Source organism: Erythrolamprus reginae, chromosome 3, assembly GCF_031021105.1.
Source record: "Erythrolamprus reginae isolate rEryReg1 chromosome 3, rEryReg1.hap1, whole genome shotgun sequence".
In the NCBI taxonomy this organism is placed as follows: domain Eukaryota; kingdom Metazoa; phylum Chordata; class Lepidosauria; order Squamata; family Dipsadidae; genus Erythrolamprus; species Erythrolamprus reginae.
In genome coordinates, this window is record NC_091952.1 from 157,572,781 (window position 1) to 157,589,600 (window position 16,820).

The following is a 16,820-nucleotide window of genomic DNA, read 5'->3' on the forward strand; positions in this document are numbered from 1 at the left end:
ATTATATCGATAAAAAGCAGATGCCTTCATCACCTTTGAATGAAGAGCAGGGTTAGGTATCTCATATGCTCAGAAAGCAGGAAGAAAAAAATGATGGAACATATAGTAGTCTGATGGGGGAGGGGGATTTGTGTAAACTGAAGTCTGCTTAATTCTTGTCTATGATTAAAAAAATAAACAAACGAGAAATTTCTGCTAAATAAATGGTCTCCTGAATGAGGGGTTAAGTATCTGGAGAGCCAAGATTTACAACTAGACCTGATGTGAAGACTGATCCTATTATGTTACCTTGCATGTCAGCTTACTTATGTCACTTTGATTTGGATTAGGAACAAGAGGATATAGGACGACATTTTTCCAAGGGATCTAGATTATATGGTAGCTGGTGTTAAAGGCAACTTCCAAGGGAAGCAAATTATGATATGTAGCAGCACTATCATGCAAATGATATGATTTTGGTGTTTGCATCAGACCTCGTATCATTATATAGGCACTGTGCAATGATATCATTGTAAACATATCACCACGGCTTGTAAGAGACGTTGCTGAGTAGTATTAATCTGCTTTCTGAATTTCTTACAAAATGTATTGCCTGACAAAATTTCTTACACTTATCAATGCAGAGTCATTGTCCTGTCCTGTGGAAAAATATTCTCTCATCCCCCACAGCATCTGCCAAGATCTAAATGGCTTTGACCTTGTTGGCCTTTTGTAAGGTGATCAAGACTTGGATGTTCCCACAGACATAGGGCCAGGAGGTTAAGCAAGCCCTGTTTGCTGTCTCAATCATTTGAAGGGGAACTCTAGGCATGTATTATAATATGGGTTTTTAAAAATATTATTTTGTGAACTCTGCCGTTGTCTTTTTTAAAAAAATATTTGTTCTCTGCCCAGAATCCAGAGGTTGTAGGTGCTCCAACACTGGAGATTTTCAAGAAGAGGTTGGATAATATCATAGGATTTCCTGTCTGAGCAGGGTTTGTACTTCCAAGGTCCTTCCAGCTCTGTTACTCTGTTATTGGTGAGATGAATGGCTATATAAATTGGTTCAATAGGTGCAAGGTGATTAAATACTAAATAAAAGATGGGGGTTGAGTAGTCAGACTTCCCCCAGACTTCTTTCTTTCTTTCTTTCTTTCTTTCTTTCTTTCTTTCTTTCTTTCTTTCTTTCTTTCTTTCTTTCTTTCTTTCCTTTCTTTCTTTCTTTCTTTCTTTCCTTCCTTCTTTCTTTCTTTCTATCTCTCTCTCTTCACCCTTTCCTCCCAAATACAGCCTTCTGACTTGGATAATGAAAATACGTTTCTTGTTTCTAAAGTAATCCTTGAACTCAGAAATGCTTTATCTCCTGTGCACCTCTCCTCTAGTATTTAAAAAGATTCTGTTGTTGGGTGTTTTTTTTTAAAGTGGCCAGGTTATATTGGAAGAGAACATTGTATATTGTGTTGTTGGGTCTTTCAAGTGGTAATTGACACTGTCAGTTTTGGTGCCATTTTCTATTGTTTCTATTCTTGAACCCCACCTAGGATCATGGGATTGGGTGGTATAGAAATGTTTGAAATAAATCAAATTAATAAATGATAGACTTCACTATGAAGTCATTGTTGGGATTTTCATGCAGCCCCATTGATTACGTAGTTGGCTGAAGGGAGGAGTTGGACCTCATGAAACAGCTATGAGGTGGGCCTTACATCTCCAGCTTTTCTGAAGAATTGGTCTTTCAAAGTGATTCATTCTGACAGTCTGCTGCTGCAAGTGATCTGTTCTCTCTCTCTGATTTTTTTGTGTGGTTTGCTAAAACCTTCAATATATTGCCATAGAAAAATGCAGAGGTTTTTTTTAAAAAAAGACAAATGTTGTATATATGACTTAATTAAAAGACTTGCAAACTCTTCTTCTGGAAACTTTATCAGATGTTATTGAGATGTGTTGTCTTAAAGCACATATCCTACATAAAACAGAAATGTTTTTGAAACTTGAAATGAGCTTTCACAAAAACATAGTTCTTAATTTCCCCCCCCACCCTTCTTATCCATATTGCACAGTGCTGTCAGGATAGCAACACTTTTTGGAGGGGGTGGAGGCAAAATCTCTATTTCATGGGAAACATTTTGATCTGCTTTTTTTAAAACAGAGAATTTTATTTTATCACCCATTTTGTGAACTCCCTGTCCCATCAGGTTAGCTGCCTTCAGCTTAAAATAAAAAAGACAATGAATACTATGATGTTTTAGAGCAAATAAACGACCTATTTCCATCTGAATTCGTGTGAACTTACTCTTAAAATCTTGGATTGCATATGGTCAAATGGTGTATTGTACCACAAGCTGGGTTTGAAATTCCTCAGCAGATCGGTTTGTTGCACATGTGTCTGAGATTGTGGAAAATGTAGTGATTACAACAATCTAGGAGAATAAAAAATGGTTAATGGATCTATGAGGAAGATGAAGTGGAGAAGTGGATATTTTTTTATTTTATTTTTGTATTTGAGGGTTTATGTTTCTATATAAACTCTCTATATTGTCTGTTGGGTTTTAATGATTTTAATAAAGTTTTATAAAAACAATTACAATTCTGTGCAATGCCTCTTAAGGGCCTGTTCCTTCTTGGTTTTAGATTTCTTATGATCTAATTTTGGAAATCAGATAGTAGGTTATAATTAAAGCCTTGTTAGCGAAAGTATCATAAAGGGTCTTTTTTTAAATGTTCCAATATTTTCTTTCCAGGTAAAGGCAGCTCAAGCATCTCATCCGACGTGAGTTCAAGTACAGATCACACTCCAACCAAGACTCAAAAGAATGCCGCCACCAGTGAAGGTGAACAAATAAATGTTTTTTCCCCTGATTCGTCCTAGGAGTTTTTTAGAACCATTAATGTTTTATTGATTCTTAGAAATCCTTGCCTCTGGCAAAACCAGACAAGAGCCAAAGGGCAACATCATATCTTCTCCCAAGTTTAGTTCATCATATATTATATTTTAATATGTTATACTCCTCGAATAGAGGCATTGAAAGAAAAACTTTCCAAATATAGGTAGCCCACAGGTTGCAACAGCAAATGGCTTAGAGCGAGACTATTTCTGGGACCACCTCCTGCCTCATACCTCGGTATGGCCAGTAAAGGCCCACAGATTGGCCTTCTCTGTTTCCTGTCTAGCAAACAATGTTGTCTGGTGGGACCTTTGGGGAGAGCCTTCTCTATGGCGGCTCCAACCCTTTGGAACCAATTGCCTCCAGAGATCCATACTATCTCCACCCTACCAGTCTTCTGGAAAGCCATTAAGATCTGGCTTTTCCAGCCGACCTGGAATTAAGAATGACTGTTTGTATGTATGATTTTCAAGTTTATTCCTTTTATAATATTTTTATAATATTAAAATTATTATAATAATTTTATAATATTGCTATGTTATCATTGTTGTATTTTTAATTGTTTTTAGTAATTATTGTTAGCTGCTCTGATTCCTATTGGAGTGGGTGGCATACAAATATAAATAATAAATAAGTGGAGCCAGAATTGCTGTCACTAAGTGATATAGATGTAAAGTGCAATGTCATGTGGCTGCATTGCTTAGTGATGGTGGTCCCAGATACTGTGGTTAAGCTAGAACTGTTCAGTTCACAAAGCAAGGCCCTCATGTGACTCTGACTTCTTGCTGGCTTCTTGCTGGCTTTTCCATTGACTTTCCTTTTGGGAAGCCAGCAGGAAATGTCAGGTGACCACAGTGTTACACCTGGAACTTTGAGGACCAGCCCTAATATAATTTATGTTTGGTATGTATGTGCTGTTTGGTTTTTAATTATGGTAGGGATTTTAGTTTTTTCTTAATATTAGATTTGTGCCTGTATAATATTGTTTTTTATCATTTGTTGTGAGCCGCCCTGAGTCTTCGGAGAGGGGCAGCATGCAAATCTAATAAATTATTATTATTATTATTATTATTATTACACCTTGTACAGCAAATTAGAATGGTCACTGATCAATTGGTTGAAGCCAAAGGACTCCCTTTAACTCTGTATTAGTATGGTACAGTTTTCTTGCTACATCTTATGTTTAAACAATAAAATATTTTTTCAGGATTGCCCTTGGAAGAGCTGCCATTTATTGCTAGAAAAAAAGACAAAATAGTGAGGATTCACCCAGACTCAGTGGCACCTAGCTAACTATATTTCTTAGGATAGAAATGGCGTTATTCTGGAAGTTGATCTATAGATAACATTTTCTTCCTTTTTAGAAGTGTATGCCAAGTGAATTAATGTACATAAAACTAGAATAATGGGTTGTTGGAAAACACATGGATGAAGTGCTTTAGAGTTGGGAGGAAATTTGGAAAGCTCTAAGCTTAAGTGGAGGAGTAGAGAGTGTGATTATCAGATGGTGGGAAGAAGTCACTTTAAGAAAAGATACAAACACACTGTGTCTTACAATTGTGTTAGTTATTCAGGCATAATATATCCAGATATGTTGCTATCAAGAACTGATAGAAAAATTGTGCAAACACTTCGAAGCATTATTATTAATCTATACATATTGAACACAGTTGAGTATACTTAGCAGTGCAACTAAAGTACATACTATGGTTGTTAGATGAGAATACCGGCAATCAATTTTTCTCAAAAGCATGCTAATTCATAATGAAAACGAATGCAGCACCTCTCGTCATTTGCTTTATTCTCTATTTTTTCTTTTCATACTGCAGAAAGTATGAGCAGAAATATATTTTCCTCTATAACTTTCAAAGCTGTAGGCCTTAGATTTATGGAGTTCCCTGATGGCGAACTTCCTAATACAGTAGGAAGAGAGTTTTCTGTGATTCCCCATCATTATGGATTCTTTACTTTTCTAAATGTGTGAAAAGTTTCTATTGAAAAGCATTGTAAAAATACATGTGTAATTCATCCTGAATGATTAAGGCCATTGCGAGAAATTATGGAGTTCTTTTATTAGTTGATTTACAGTGAGAAATAGTATGTTCTTTCTGGAAGGTAAAAATAGGTATTTTGCCAATCTCAAAAAGTCTGCTCCAAGAGTTTCAGCTGGAACCTCAGCTGTTTTTTCCAGATGTGTTAAAAAAAACCCTCAAAAACTGAAGAGTTTAAAAAAAGGGCCAATTATGGAATTTTCTCCATTTCTTTTCTCTGGAACCCCAAATGTATACCTTTTTCGTATAATTTTATTCTATTTTTGTTTAATCTGATACCCCTGTTTTATAACAGCCGCCTTATGCTTGCTTTTAAAAATATTTTGCCTATTAAAATATTTTGCCTAACACTCAAAAATTATTAAACCAAATTTAGTGTAAAGAGTTTCCTTTCTGGGATAGAAAATATGCCCCAAATATTTTAAAAAATAAAGAATAAAAATGACACTTTTGTAGGTAATAGACGCTTTTACAGTTACAGTATCAAATAAGAAGCTGCTTTGCAACAGATTAGGAGAGGACCTTAAACTCTTACAATGTCTTGTACCAGTAACCAGGAGCTGGAATAGAGTTTATAAGTACTGCAAGTTTATTCCATGCTACCTATACACAAGAATATGATCTACTAATGGTCAAGGCAAATTGGTGCTAGATAACAAGTCAATGAATTGGATTTAGATCTCTTGTGGGAGCATAGTAGCTCCAAATTGATGATGCATTTGACCCTGCTGTTGGGTTCAGCCTGATAGGTTTCTGGATATTTGGGATCCAAAATCTAACCATGATAAGTCCTGCTTCATAAAAACAAGTTTTAGAAACTGCTTTCTATTCCTACTCCTTTTTCAAAAAAATGTTTAAGATAACCTTTTCTTGGCCTAGGACAAAAACCTTATTTAGTTATGCTGAATTGTTTAATGTGTGTGGAAATAGATATGATATCTTTGTAATAGTGTGCATTCCTTCTGTAGTTAAAGTAATACAGGACAGACATGGTAAGGAACAGGCTATTGAATCTCCCCCAATTCGACAAGAGTCTGTAAAAAATTGTACAATGACATGAGATTGTTATTTACAGTCAGACAGTCCAATTTTTTCCTCACAACATTGAACCACCGGGAAATATAGAGTTGTATTCTCTTCTAATTACAAAAAAATGAATGTTCAGATTCATTATAACTTTATTCTTGACTTCATTTAAGCAAACTGGTAGAAATATTTTGTTAACTTGTTCTGCAAATTGGTGTTAACATATTACCAAATGCAGAGAAACCTGTAAATAATTATTTAACCAAAATAGTCTCATATTGTAAATAATTTTCATAGGTTAACAAAGTTGGGAGGGACCTTGAGGTTCATCTAGTCCAATCCCCCACCCAGGAAGGTGGCAGTCCAATCTCTTCTTGAAAGCTTATAGTGATTCAAAGCTTCAAGCAGACCAGATCAGGAATTAGACACAATAAATGCTTTTGGCATTCTATTTTATTGTTGTAACAGAATCTTGACAATCTAGCAGATTTTCATGTTATTCTCTCTTATATTTCTTATGCTTATTTCTTTTTCAAAGCTGAAATTTCACTTATTGTCTCTTTTATCAGTTAATAGCCTTTTCATTCCATTTCTTTGACTGTCTAGGATTAGACAGTCAAAGAAAGAATTTATTATTTTTCTCAACATTTAATCAAAAGTCTTGTTACTTGTAAGATACAAACAACTAAACAATAAAGCACAACTTAGCCATAAAAATGTCAGAGTATTATTCAAATAAGACAAGTGTGTTCCAGATGGGAGCTGTGACTACTGTGAAAATCCTGAAGTATTTCTTTCCATAGGCTAAATCCTATGTACACCTAATATGTAAATGTCACATTCACTAAATAGTAAATTTATGGGGGAAATATGTCCTTGTCAACATTAGATAAAGCATTATTTAAGAACTGTATGTATGTATGTATGTATGTATGTATGTATGTATGTATGTATGTATGTATGTATTTATTTCTATATCTTCCCATCTTTTAATGTTTAAATGTATAAAAGTATTGATAACGTATGTGTGTGTGTGTGAGAGAGAGAGAGATGGAGGGAGGGAGGGAGAGAGAGAGAAAGAGAGAGAGAGAGAATGAAAGAATAAATGCCAGATGCAACGTTTGGACAAAATCTGGAAGAATAAAGGTGTTGCCAAATTATTAAATTATTGTATTTTCTGAAAGAAAGAAACGTGGTCCCCTCCCCCAGTAAGAGCAGAAGAGCTGCTGAACACAAAGGAATACTAGTACAGTAATGCAAATAACTGGAGGCACCTCTTCTTTCCTTTGAAAATCAAATTAGTCTTTGCTGGGTAGGTGAGGAGTTGCTACAGATTTTCTGCCCTTTTCTAAACCCCTCAGCAATGTTTCTCTTTGTTTCTTTCTTTACCTCTCTAATTGTCTCTTCTCTGTTTTAATCTATGGTGTATTTGTTCTTCTTATTCCAATGCAGCCACCCCCTTCTCCATCTTATTTTTTTATTTTTTTCCATTTCTTTTTTTATTGTTAGTGAAAGAAATATTGTTAAAACCTGAAGAATGTCAGATAGCTATGCTTTATTGGTTCATTTTCAAGAAAACATAAAATAAAAATGAACAATTCAGCAGACATGAAGAAAAAAGGGAAAATAACAACACAAGAAATAAAAAGGGAGAAAAAAACAACACAACAAAAAAGGGGGAAACACTTCTGTAATTATCAATATGTTGCAAGTTCATATTATTTTATAAATGTTTGAAAAAGGAAACTAAGCTTTCAATAGTTATCAAATTTATCGAAGAGGGTTTTTCCGCAAAAGGAGAGATTATGTGATATTTTCTGATTGACAGAATGTATAAATGAGAGTTTATTAAATGTAGGTATCATGAGAAGGATGGCTGTATAAGTTTGATTAATAAATAATATAAAAATAAATGAGATCAGGTAATTCAGAACTCCAAATCCCTTGGAGAATTTCATAAATGTCTACAGCCAAATTGTGTATTTAAAATATATTTTATTTGAATTATTTCTTTATGTGCAAGAATGGTCTTGTCTTCAAAGTGAATTAATCCTGTAAAGACAAAAATAAATAAATAAAACCGCCAAAATTAATGCAATTTATAAACTAGAGCAGCTGAAATATTATCTGCAAGGACGCATCATCAACTGGCCAAAATAGAGCCATGAAAGGAAATATTGTCTCTGTCAATAACTAAACAGCTCAAATAATGTTACAATGGGATAAAGCATGTAAAATCTCTTCCAAACAGAAGTACAGTACCTTGGCCATACCGCAGAAATCCATAACAGTACAATTCCTTCAAGTGAGAAAAAGGTATTGTCATTAATTAGCTGCATAAGTACACCCAATCCTCATTATCTATGGTGGTTTCATTCTTGAAAACCTCTGTGGGAATGGAAACCACAATTATTGAAACATTGTTCCTGGTGGGAACACATGATCTAGTATCAGATTGGCATGGAGAGTTAATAAATACCACATGAACCAGAACACATTTTCCCTTAGTGTAGTCCATGTTGGCACTGGGCAAGAAGGTTCTTGGCAGTGAAGGGCTACCAAATTTTTTACTACCACACTGTGGGTGTGGCTTATGCAGGACGCCCTGCATTTTCTTTCAATATCTTTCAGTGCAAATTGGGTGCTCTGGGGTGGAGCTCCATTTTTGCTACTTCAGTGTGTGTGTGCCCCCCCGGCCAGGCAGTAGCCCACCCCTGACTGTATATGACTGCGTATAGCTGGATTAAGACTATATATGAAGATGAATGGGTTGTACTTTTATAGAAGTCTGTAAATGAATCTATGGAAACAGAATTCCAGAATAACAAGGATTGGATGTAAATACAGGTAGTCCTTGATTTATGATGACCACAATTGAGCCAAAAATTTCTGCTGCTAAACAAGATGGTTAGTTTCGTTCCCCTTTACAACCATGTCTTCCTACTGTTGTTAAGTGAATCACTGCAGTTGTTAATTTAGTAACACTATTGTTAAATGAATCTGGCTTCCCTATTGACTTTATTGATCAGAAGATCGCAAAAGTTGGTCACATGAATCCAGCAAACTGCAACTGTAATAAATATGTGCCAGTTGTCAAGGGTCTGAATTTTGGTCACATGACCATGGAGATGCTGCAACAGTTGTGTGAAAAATGTTCACAAATCACTATTTTCTGTACCATTGTAACTTTCAACAGTCATTGAAATGAATGATTGTAGGTTGAGGATTAAGTTTTATTATTGTAATCATAGATCATAATCATGTAACATAACATATAATACAATAAAACAGAACAATAATAAAATTAAGTTAATAATAAAAATAGTGTTGGATATGAAGTTAAATTAGGATTATGATTAAAAACTTAAAAATTATTTTTGTGCTTAAATGACAACAATGTAAATGTGGCAACCTGATTACTACACGAGAACACATCTAGTTTGAGGGTTGAGCCCTTTAATTCACCTATAAATAATTTTGCCTTAATCTCAGCCTAAAGAGGACTGTGAAGGATATAGTGAAAATTATTTTCCTCTTGACTAGTACCAGAGAGATGTTATTTGACAGGAAGCTTACAAAATTTTCCTTCAAAGTATGCCAAAAGCATGGTCTCAAAGCTTTTCTCAGTGGGTCATTGGTGATATTAACCAGATACTGGGAGAGGCTTCTATGTTTTTACAGTAATACAACCAAGATGAAAATTTGAATGTCTGTACTGTAGTAGTGGCGTCGGGGTGAGGATGATGGCTCAGCAGTTAAAGATGCTCAGTTTATCAGCCCAGATTCGAGACTTGAATGCCACACAACAGGGTGAGCTCCTGTTACTTGACCCAGCTCCTGCCAACCTAGCAGTTTCAAAGTAGGCAAATTCAAGTAGATAAGTAGGTACCCTTTTGGTGGGAAGGTAACAGCATTCTGTGTACACTGGCACATAGTCGTGCTGGCCACAATACCACGGAAATATCTTTGAACAACATTGTCTCCAGGAGCACCGCCCCTTTAGAGTTGAACACAATCGGATAGGGAAACCTTCAGGTTTTTGACTATAGTAGCATTTTTATTGGCATCCCTTTCAAAAACTCTTTAATGTTTTCTCTGTTCCAACAGCTGTTATATAGAGAGGTTGGTGACAAAAAATTGTTTATTGATTCTTGAGTGTGTGATGCAAAAAAATAAAAGTTTGGCAAGATAACTTTCTACCTGACTTTCTAGTTTTGTAAAGTACCACAGCATGGCCTCTGACAGCCTAGAACTGTGATGGCGAACCTATGGCACGCATGCCACAAGCAGCACACGGAGCCATTGACCAGCTCAGCTCCACCGCGCATGTGTGAGTGCCTCCTGCTGGCCAGGTTCTTTCTCCTCACTTTCTGCCGCCCGTGCCTTTCCAGATCTCTGGAGATTCCACTCTAGCACTGTTTAGGCATGCAAGGCTCCCTCCCACTCCCAGATCCCTTTGGAGAAACAGGCTTTTCCTCCCTCCCAACTTCATTTGGAGAAAGAGGCTTCCTCCCCTCCCAGCTCAGATTGGGGAAAGAGCTTCTGCCCAGCTCTGTTTGGGGATGTGAGGCTTTTCCCCTATCCCACCACTGTTTTGGGATGGGTGGCCAAAACAGGGAGGTCATGTGTGCATGTGTGGTCGGTCACGCACACGTGCGCAGGGGACAGGACATGCAGGAGGAGCAAAAGGTTCACCATCACTGGCCTAGAAGTTAACCCTATCTTCATCCTTGGATAAGGAGCAACAATGCCTTGGGAGAATTCCCAGATCTTCCCTATGAAGTTGTTTTTGATCTATATTGAATTGGGCAACAACCTTCTCATCTCACCCTTGGATCTCAGCTTCATACAACCTCTGGTCTATCACCTTGGAATACTTTAAATTTATTTATTTATTTGTTTGTTTGTTTGTTTGTTTGTTTGTTTTATTTATTTATTTATTTATTCATTCATTCATTCATTCATTCATTCATTCATTCATTCATTCATTCATTCATTTATTTATTTATTTATTTATTAGTTGGATTTGTATGCTGCCCCTCTCCGAAGACTCGGGGCGGCTCACAACAAGTGAAACAAATCATAATAATCCAATTAATTAAAATATTTAAAGATTTAAAAAACCCATATACTAACAGACACACACACAAGCATACCATGTATAAATTAAACGTACCCAGGGGGAGATGTTTAATTTCCCCCTGCCTGACGGCAAAGGTGGGTCTTAAGGAGTTTACGGAAGGCAGGAAGAGTAGGGGCAGTTCTAATCTCCGGGGGGAGTTGGTTCCAGAGAGCCGGTGCCGCCACAGAGAAGGCTCTTCCCCTGGGGCCCGCCAACCGACATTGTTTAGTTGACGGGACCCGGAGAAGGCCCACTCTGTGGGACCTAATCGGTCGCTGGGATTCGTGCGGCAGGAGGCGGTCTCGGAGATATTCTGGTCCGATGCCATGAAGGGCTTTTAAAGGTCATAACCAACACTTTGAATTGTGACCGGAAATTGATCGGCAGCCAATGCAGACTGCGGAGTGATGGTGAAACATGGGCATACCTAGGTAAGCCCATGACTGCTCTCGCAGCTGCATTCTGCACGATCTGAAGTTTCCGAACACTTTTCAAAGGTAGCCCCATGTAGAGAGCATTACAGTAGTCGAAATGCAGGGGTTCTAGAGCTTTGTATGCATAACTGTGTATACATTTATATATAATAGGCATCTGGCTTTATCTTTCACTTAATAGTAGATTTGCAAACCATTCTAAACCACTAAAAGTTTTACATGGGCTTCTCTTAGTGCTCTGTGTGAATCCTATTATTAGATCTTGCAAACTGTAGCTTGTGGGATAATATGTGTCAGTTGTGGTTAACCTAATAAAACACGATTAACAATAATATGGCTCAAAGTGATTTATAAACCACCTTTATTTGTATATGAAGACATGTTTTAATCATTGTTTTTAAAATTTAAGTCTCAACTGGTTAGAGTTGTATATATATTATGAACAATATATAGGTTTGTAACCTAAAGTGCCAGATTGTTAAGCCAAGACAAAATGAACCACATCAATGCTTAGAGAGATATGTGAACTCATGTTTGGCTTTCAACATGTAGATGCAGGATGCTTTAGGAGCAATGTGAAATGTCCAGCCAAAGCAAAGGAGACTGGAGTTCATCATAGTTATATAAACAGGGGGAGCAAGAGCTGTTTGCTGCCATCCTCCACCCTCCTTTTTTCTATTATTTTAACTGTCCTTTAGCAGCCAATGTTCTGTAACAACATATTGTATCACAAAAGTCTCTGGAATGTTTTGGTCAGGTGTAGATATCCTGATGCCCTATATTTGGACCATCTCCTAGCAGCCACAGACAATTTGGCCGCAGTCAAAGAACTCCAAACATGGAGAAAGCACTAGATTGCCTGTTTCTTTCAGCTGATCAGGGAAGCAGGGACTCTTTCATATGGATGAGGTGATCTGGCTCTTCAGCTACTGAATTGAGAGATATATGTCTCCAGCTAAATTGGCTGCTTACTGACTCTTGGAGCTGCATCACTGGCACATCTGCCTGGTGTGTGGTCAATATTTCTTTCTGTCTTTAGTATAGTTTTGAAATATGTGAATTATGATGTGTATCTTGAACTTAATACCTGATGGACCAAAGGATATATTAGGCATCTCAAACCTCTAAAATATTATCCATGCTTTCAACCTGCAATAAGAAACGGACTGATGAGAGAACCAGACCTCTGTGCTGAGGCAGGATGTCCATGTTGTTCAGGCTTGTGGTGATTTTCCGTTGAGATTTTTTATTTTTCAGAAATACCTTCTGAAAAGCAAGTAAGAAGAGCTTGTAATTAGTTTGTGGTAAGGACAGAAACCAGATTTTTTTTAAATGGAAAATGTGTGGAATGTGGAATTGAGGTTTTTAAAAACATGTTTGCACATCATTCCTTTGACACTATTTGAATAATCAAATCTACTTTTGATCATATGAACCCTAACTGAATGACTGAAAGTAGAATCCCAATGTACAATAGCAAGTGAAATTAAGGTGTTTGCTAATGTTCTTATGTCTTCTCCTGTCCAGGATCTGAAATAAGCAGATATTAATTAAGTTACACATTTCTTCGCTCCCTTCCTCTTTTTAAAACAACTGTTCATCTCACAGAGCGACTTTGATTTCTGTACACTTAAAGGTGTAAAAACCATATAAATATTACATCCCACTAGGGAGGTAGTTAGAATCAGAATAAAATGATTAGAATAAAAGTGGGTGGAGGGCCTTCAAGGCTCTAACCCATGGGTCACCAACCTTTCGAGCCTCAAGGACCACTAAATTCATAATTTTAAATCCCGCAGACCACTAATATGATCTGCCTAATAACCGTCTGGGTGCACATGGCTATGGACTCATGTGACTGAGTGGGCATGGCCAACTCGATGTCACTCACATCAAGGGGACTTTGCCAGCCTCTACTGACCCTATCTCTCCCACCCACTCCTTGCCTGCCTGCCTGCCTGGGCTCCTTAGGACCCCAACAGGAAGCAATTGTTGGAAGTAAGTTGGAAGTAAGCAGCCGCCATGAGAAAAAGTTGGCAAAAAACCTGGCTCAGTTCAAATTGGATCAGGCCAAGAAGGAGGGTCAGCAGAAGCACCTTACTGAGGACTAGGATCATCAGCTTTCCAAGCAGAGGAAACATTCATTGCATGTATCTGACCCAGGGACCGTAATTTGAGGATCCCTGATTTAGTGCAACATAAAAATGCAAACAATTTTTCTGCGGACCACCAGTGGTTCACGAACCACCAGTTGGTGACTATTGCTCTAACCAACCCAAAAATTGTGTTCTCTGCAAGCCCCCAACGAGTCAGCCAAGTCAGTTTTTCAGACACTTCTGAAAGGCCAGGAGAGTGGGGGCCTGCCTTGCCTCTGGAGGGAGAATATTCTGAGCTATGACTGCCACTTGCTCTTTCAGCTGTTTCAAGCCCAGGAAGGATAGGTGACCCATTGGGATTTAGTCAGTCTAATAAATTCTTCGCTTAAATGATTAAAGTTTTAAGACTAAAGAATTTAAGGATACCAGTTAAATTTTGCTATGCAAAACAGAAGAGGAAGGTCTGTATTGTATATTTCCACCACACTTGATAGTTGTTGCTTAAACAATGAATCTTGATAGACCCAGAAGTTGAGAAGATCTGATTTCTGTAGTAAGGAAGCACTGTAGTAAGACTCCGTTACAGTAGGTAGAAGGTAAGATATAGAGAAAGAGGAAAGAACCTGAGGCTTTACAAGAAAAGGGATGTTACAACAGGAAGGCGGTCAGGAAGGATTGAGAGTGAAAAAGAAGAAAATGAGTCTATGGAATTCATTTAGTAAAAACATGACTTACGAGTTATAATAATAGTATAAGATAGAATATGTTTGTTTTTAGAAGTATATCCGAATTAGTTTATATATGAAGAATTATTATGAGAAGAATTTTGAATTTATATTAGTATTAGTTTAAATGTGAAAAAAAAAATTAATGTGAAATTTAACAAATTAACAAAATTAACAAATTAATTTTTTTTAATACCTATAATAATGAATTGTATTCAAATATGTATTCTTTTTTCTATACTCAAATTTATACTTTTGAGATAAGCGGGGAAATTACAACCCCATTTTTTAATGTTAAATGTTGGTGTGTCTGTTTGTTCATTTTATGAAAACCAATAAAATTTATTGAAAAAAAAAGGAATTCATTTAGAAAAGGAAAAGAAAGTGGAAAGAGAACTGAGAGCGCTGTAGGACAATATCTATTCTGATTTGAAAGAGCAAGGCAAATCCTTGACTGCAAGTCTCTTTTTATAATTTAATCTGCTGAGCATTGCCAGGTTCCTTGCTATAAATACTGGTATGTTTTTAAAAGAGGAGGCATAAAGCCTTGTAAAATTACCTTATTGAAAAATCGAGCATTTTTCTTCTGCTACCTTTTCCCACAATGAAAGCCCCTCTTGTTTAATATGGGAAATTGGGCTCCATCCATGGAAAACACTAATTGCAATAAGACAGGGTGGAGATCTCTTTTAGATGAACAGTCTGTCTTAAATGTGTGTGTGTGTACCGTATTTTTCGGTGTATAAGATGCACATTTTTCCTCCCTAAAAGAGGGTGATAATTAGGGTGCGTCTTATATGCTGAATGTAGGTTTCTTTTTAGCCCTAACTAGCTGCTAACAATCTTCCCAGTTCTTAACCTTGCAAGCTCTTTCATTGTTACTCTCTGCCAATAATGTATTCCAAACCCTGTCTTTGATTTTTTTTCATTCTCTATTTGCTTCAAATGTTTCCAGACCTAACCAGGTGCTATTAATGTACACAAGCTCTTTCATTGTTACTCTCTGTGAATAACGTTTTCCAAGCCCTAAGTCTTTACAGGTTTTTGCCCCATTGGTCTAATTTGCTCCAAATGTTTCTTTCCAGCCCTAACCAGGTGCTAACAATGTTCCCAGCTCTTACCTGCTTGCAAGCTTTCATTGTTACTCACTGCAAAGAAGAATGTTTTCCAAGCCCTAAGTCTTTGCAGGGTTTTTTTCCATTGCTCTACTTGCTCAACTTCCAGGTGCTAATATTGTTCCCAGCTCTTTCATTGTTACTCTCTCAGAATCAATTTTTTAAAACCCTTAACCAGGGGATAAAATAATGTGCTCAAGCTGACCAGACTAAGGATGCTAGCTAGATGAATACCTGGTAAGCAGACTCTTTTCCCTATTTTCCTCCCCCAAAACTAGGGTGCGTCTTATATTCCGGTGCATTTTATACTCTGAAAAATATGGTATATACCACTTCACAGTACTTTACGGCTCTGTCTAAGCGATTTACAGAATCAACATATTTTCCCCCAACAAAATATGGTATGTATGTATCTTCTTTTTTCCCTAAGATCTATAAATTGAAGCTCACACATTTGGTCACTTCATAATAATGTATCATATCGTTTATTTGACAGTGGGAGTTTTATCTGCTCTGAGCATCCTACATGGGGATGATGTCTTGCCTCCATTTTTGTAGACCACAGCCTGCTGCCTCCCGAAAGTGGGATAAAGCTTTCCTCGCAGCCTGCTCATTTACTCCTTGAAGTGCTGGCCAATTTGGCTGAACAAAGCAGACACAAATACATCATATTACATTCCCCTTGCTGCCAAGTTCTAGAATGCTTCAGCAATATTGTGGAGAAGCCAAGGCAAAGAAAAAGAGAGGAAATGGCAATTAATTTAATCTTCTCCAAGGCTATATTAAAGCATGGCCACAAGATGCAGAGATGCTGCATTGGAAAGAGGGAGAATGTGTTGATGTGCCTATGTTGAAAACCATTGTAGTTGATGATGGCAACATGACAGACAGAGGTCAGACTTTAGAACAAATGTGTCAAAATGAATATAGCAAACTGGTCATCACAATAACAGCTATATTTAGGGGGAACCCCTTTTTCCTACAGCCAGTGATTTGTATCCTGAAATATACCAAGTTATTTTGGCATGATGAGGCAAAGTTGGCTCCATTTAGCAGTAAGAGTGATACAATTATGGTACAAACATGTTCAAGCCAGTCTCAGAAAGAAATGTGGTATAAATTTCAGACTTGCTCTCTTTCCTGCTCATGAAGGAAGGCACATATTATTATTTAAAATTTGCTGGTGAAGAGGTTTTGGTAACTGTTTAATAGACCACTTAGAGACCTAATCTTGAATGAGGTAATTGTTTACCTTATTCTAATAATAATTACAAAGATAAATACTATAGTAATTACAAAAGATAAATGATTGAATAGTTGCAAAAGAAAAATAATAAATAACCAAATAAATTACTTCAATAATTAATAAATATTGAAATGATAA

At 36.8% G+C, this 16,820-nt stretch overlaps 1 protein-coding gene across 2 annotated transcripts in view; it reads left to right on the top strand.

The window, feature by feature from the left end:
- FBXL7 (F-box and leucine rich repeat protein 7) overlaps positions 1-16,820 on the top strand; it is a 186,781-nt gene that overhangs the window by 41,653 nt on the left and 128,308 nt on the right. The window contains exon 2 of one of the 2 annotated variants that reach the window (XM_070749081.1): positions 2,724-2,813. The exons of the other annotated variant lie outside the window; for it this stretch is intronic. Within the exon in view, the coding sequence (XP_070605182.1) occupies positions 2,724-2,813 (90 nt within the window). The remainder of the gene's footprint in view (positions 1-2,723; positions 2,814-16,820) is intronic. 2 annotated transcript variants of the gene reach the window in all.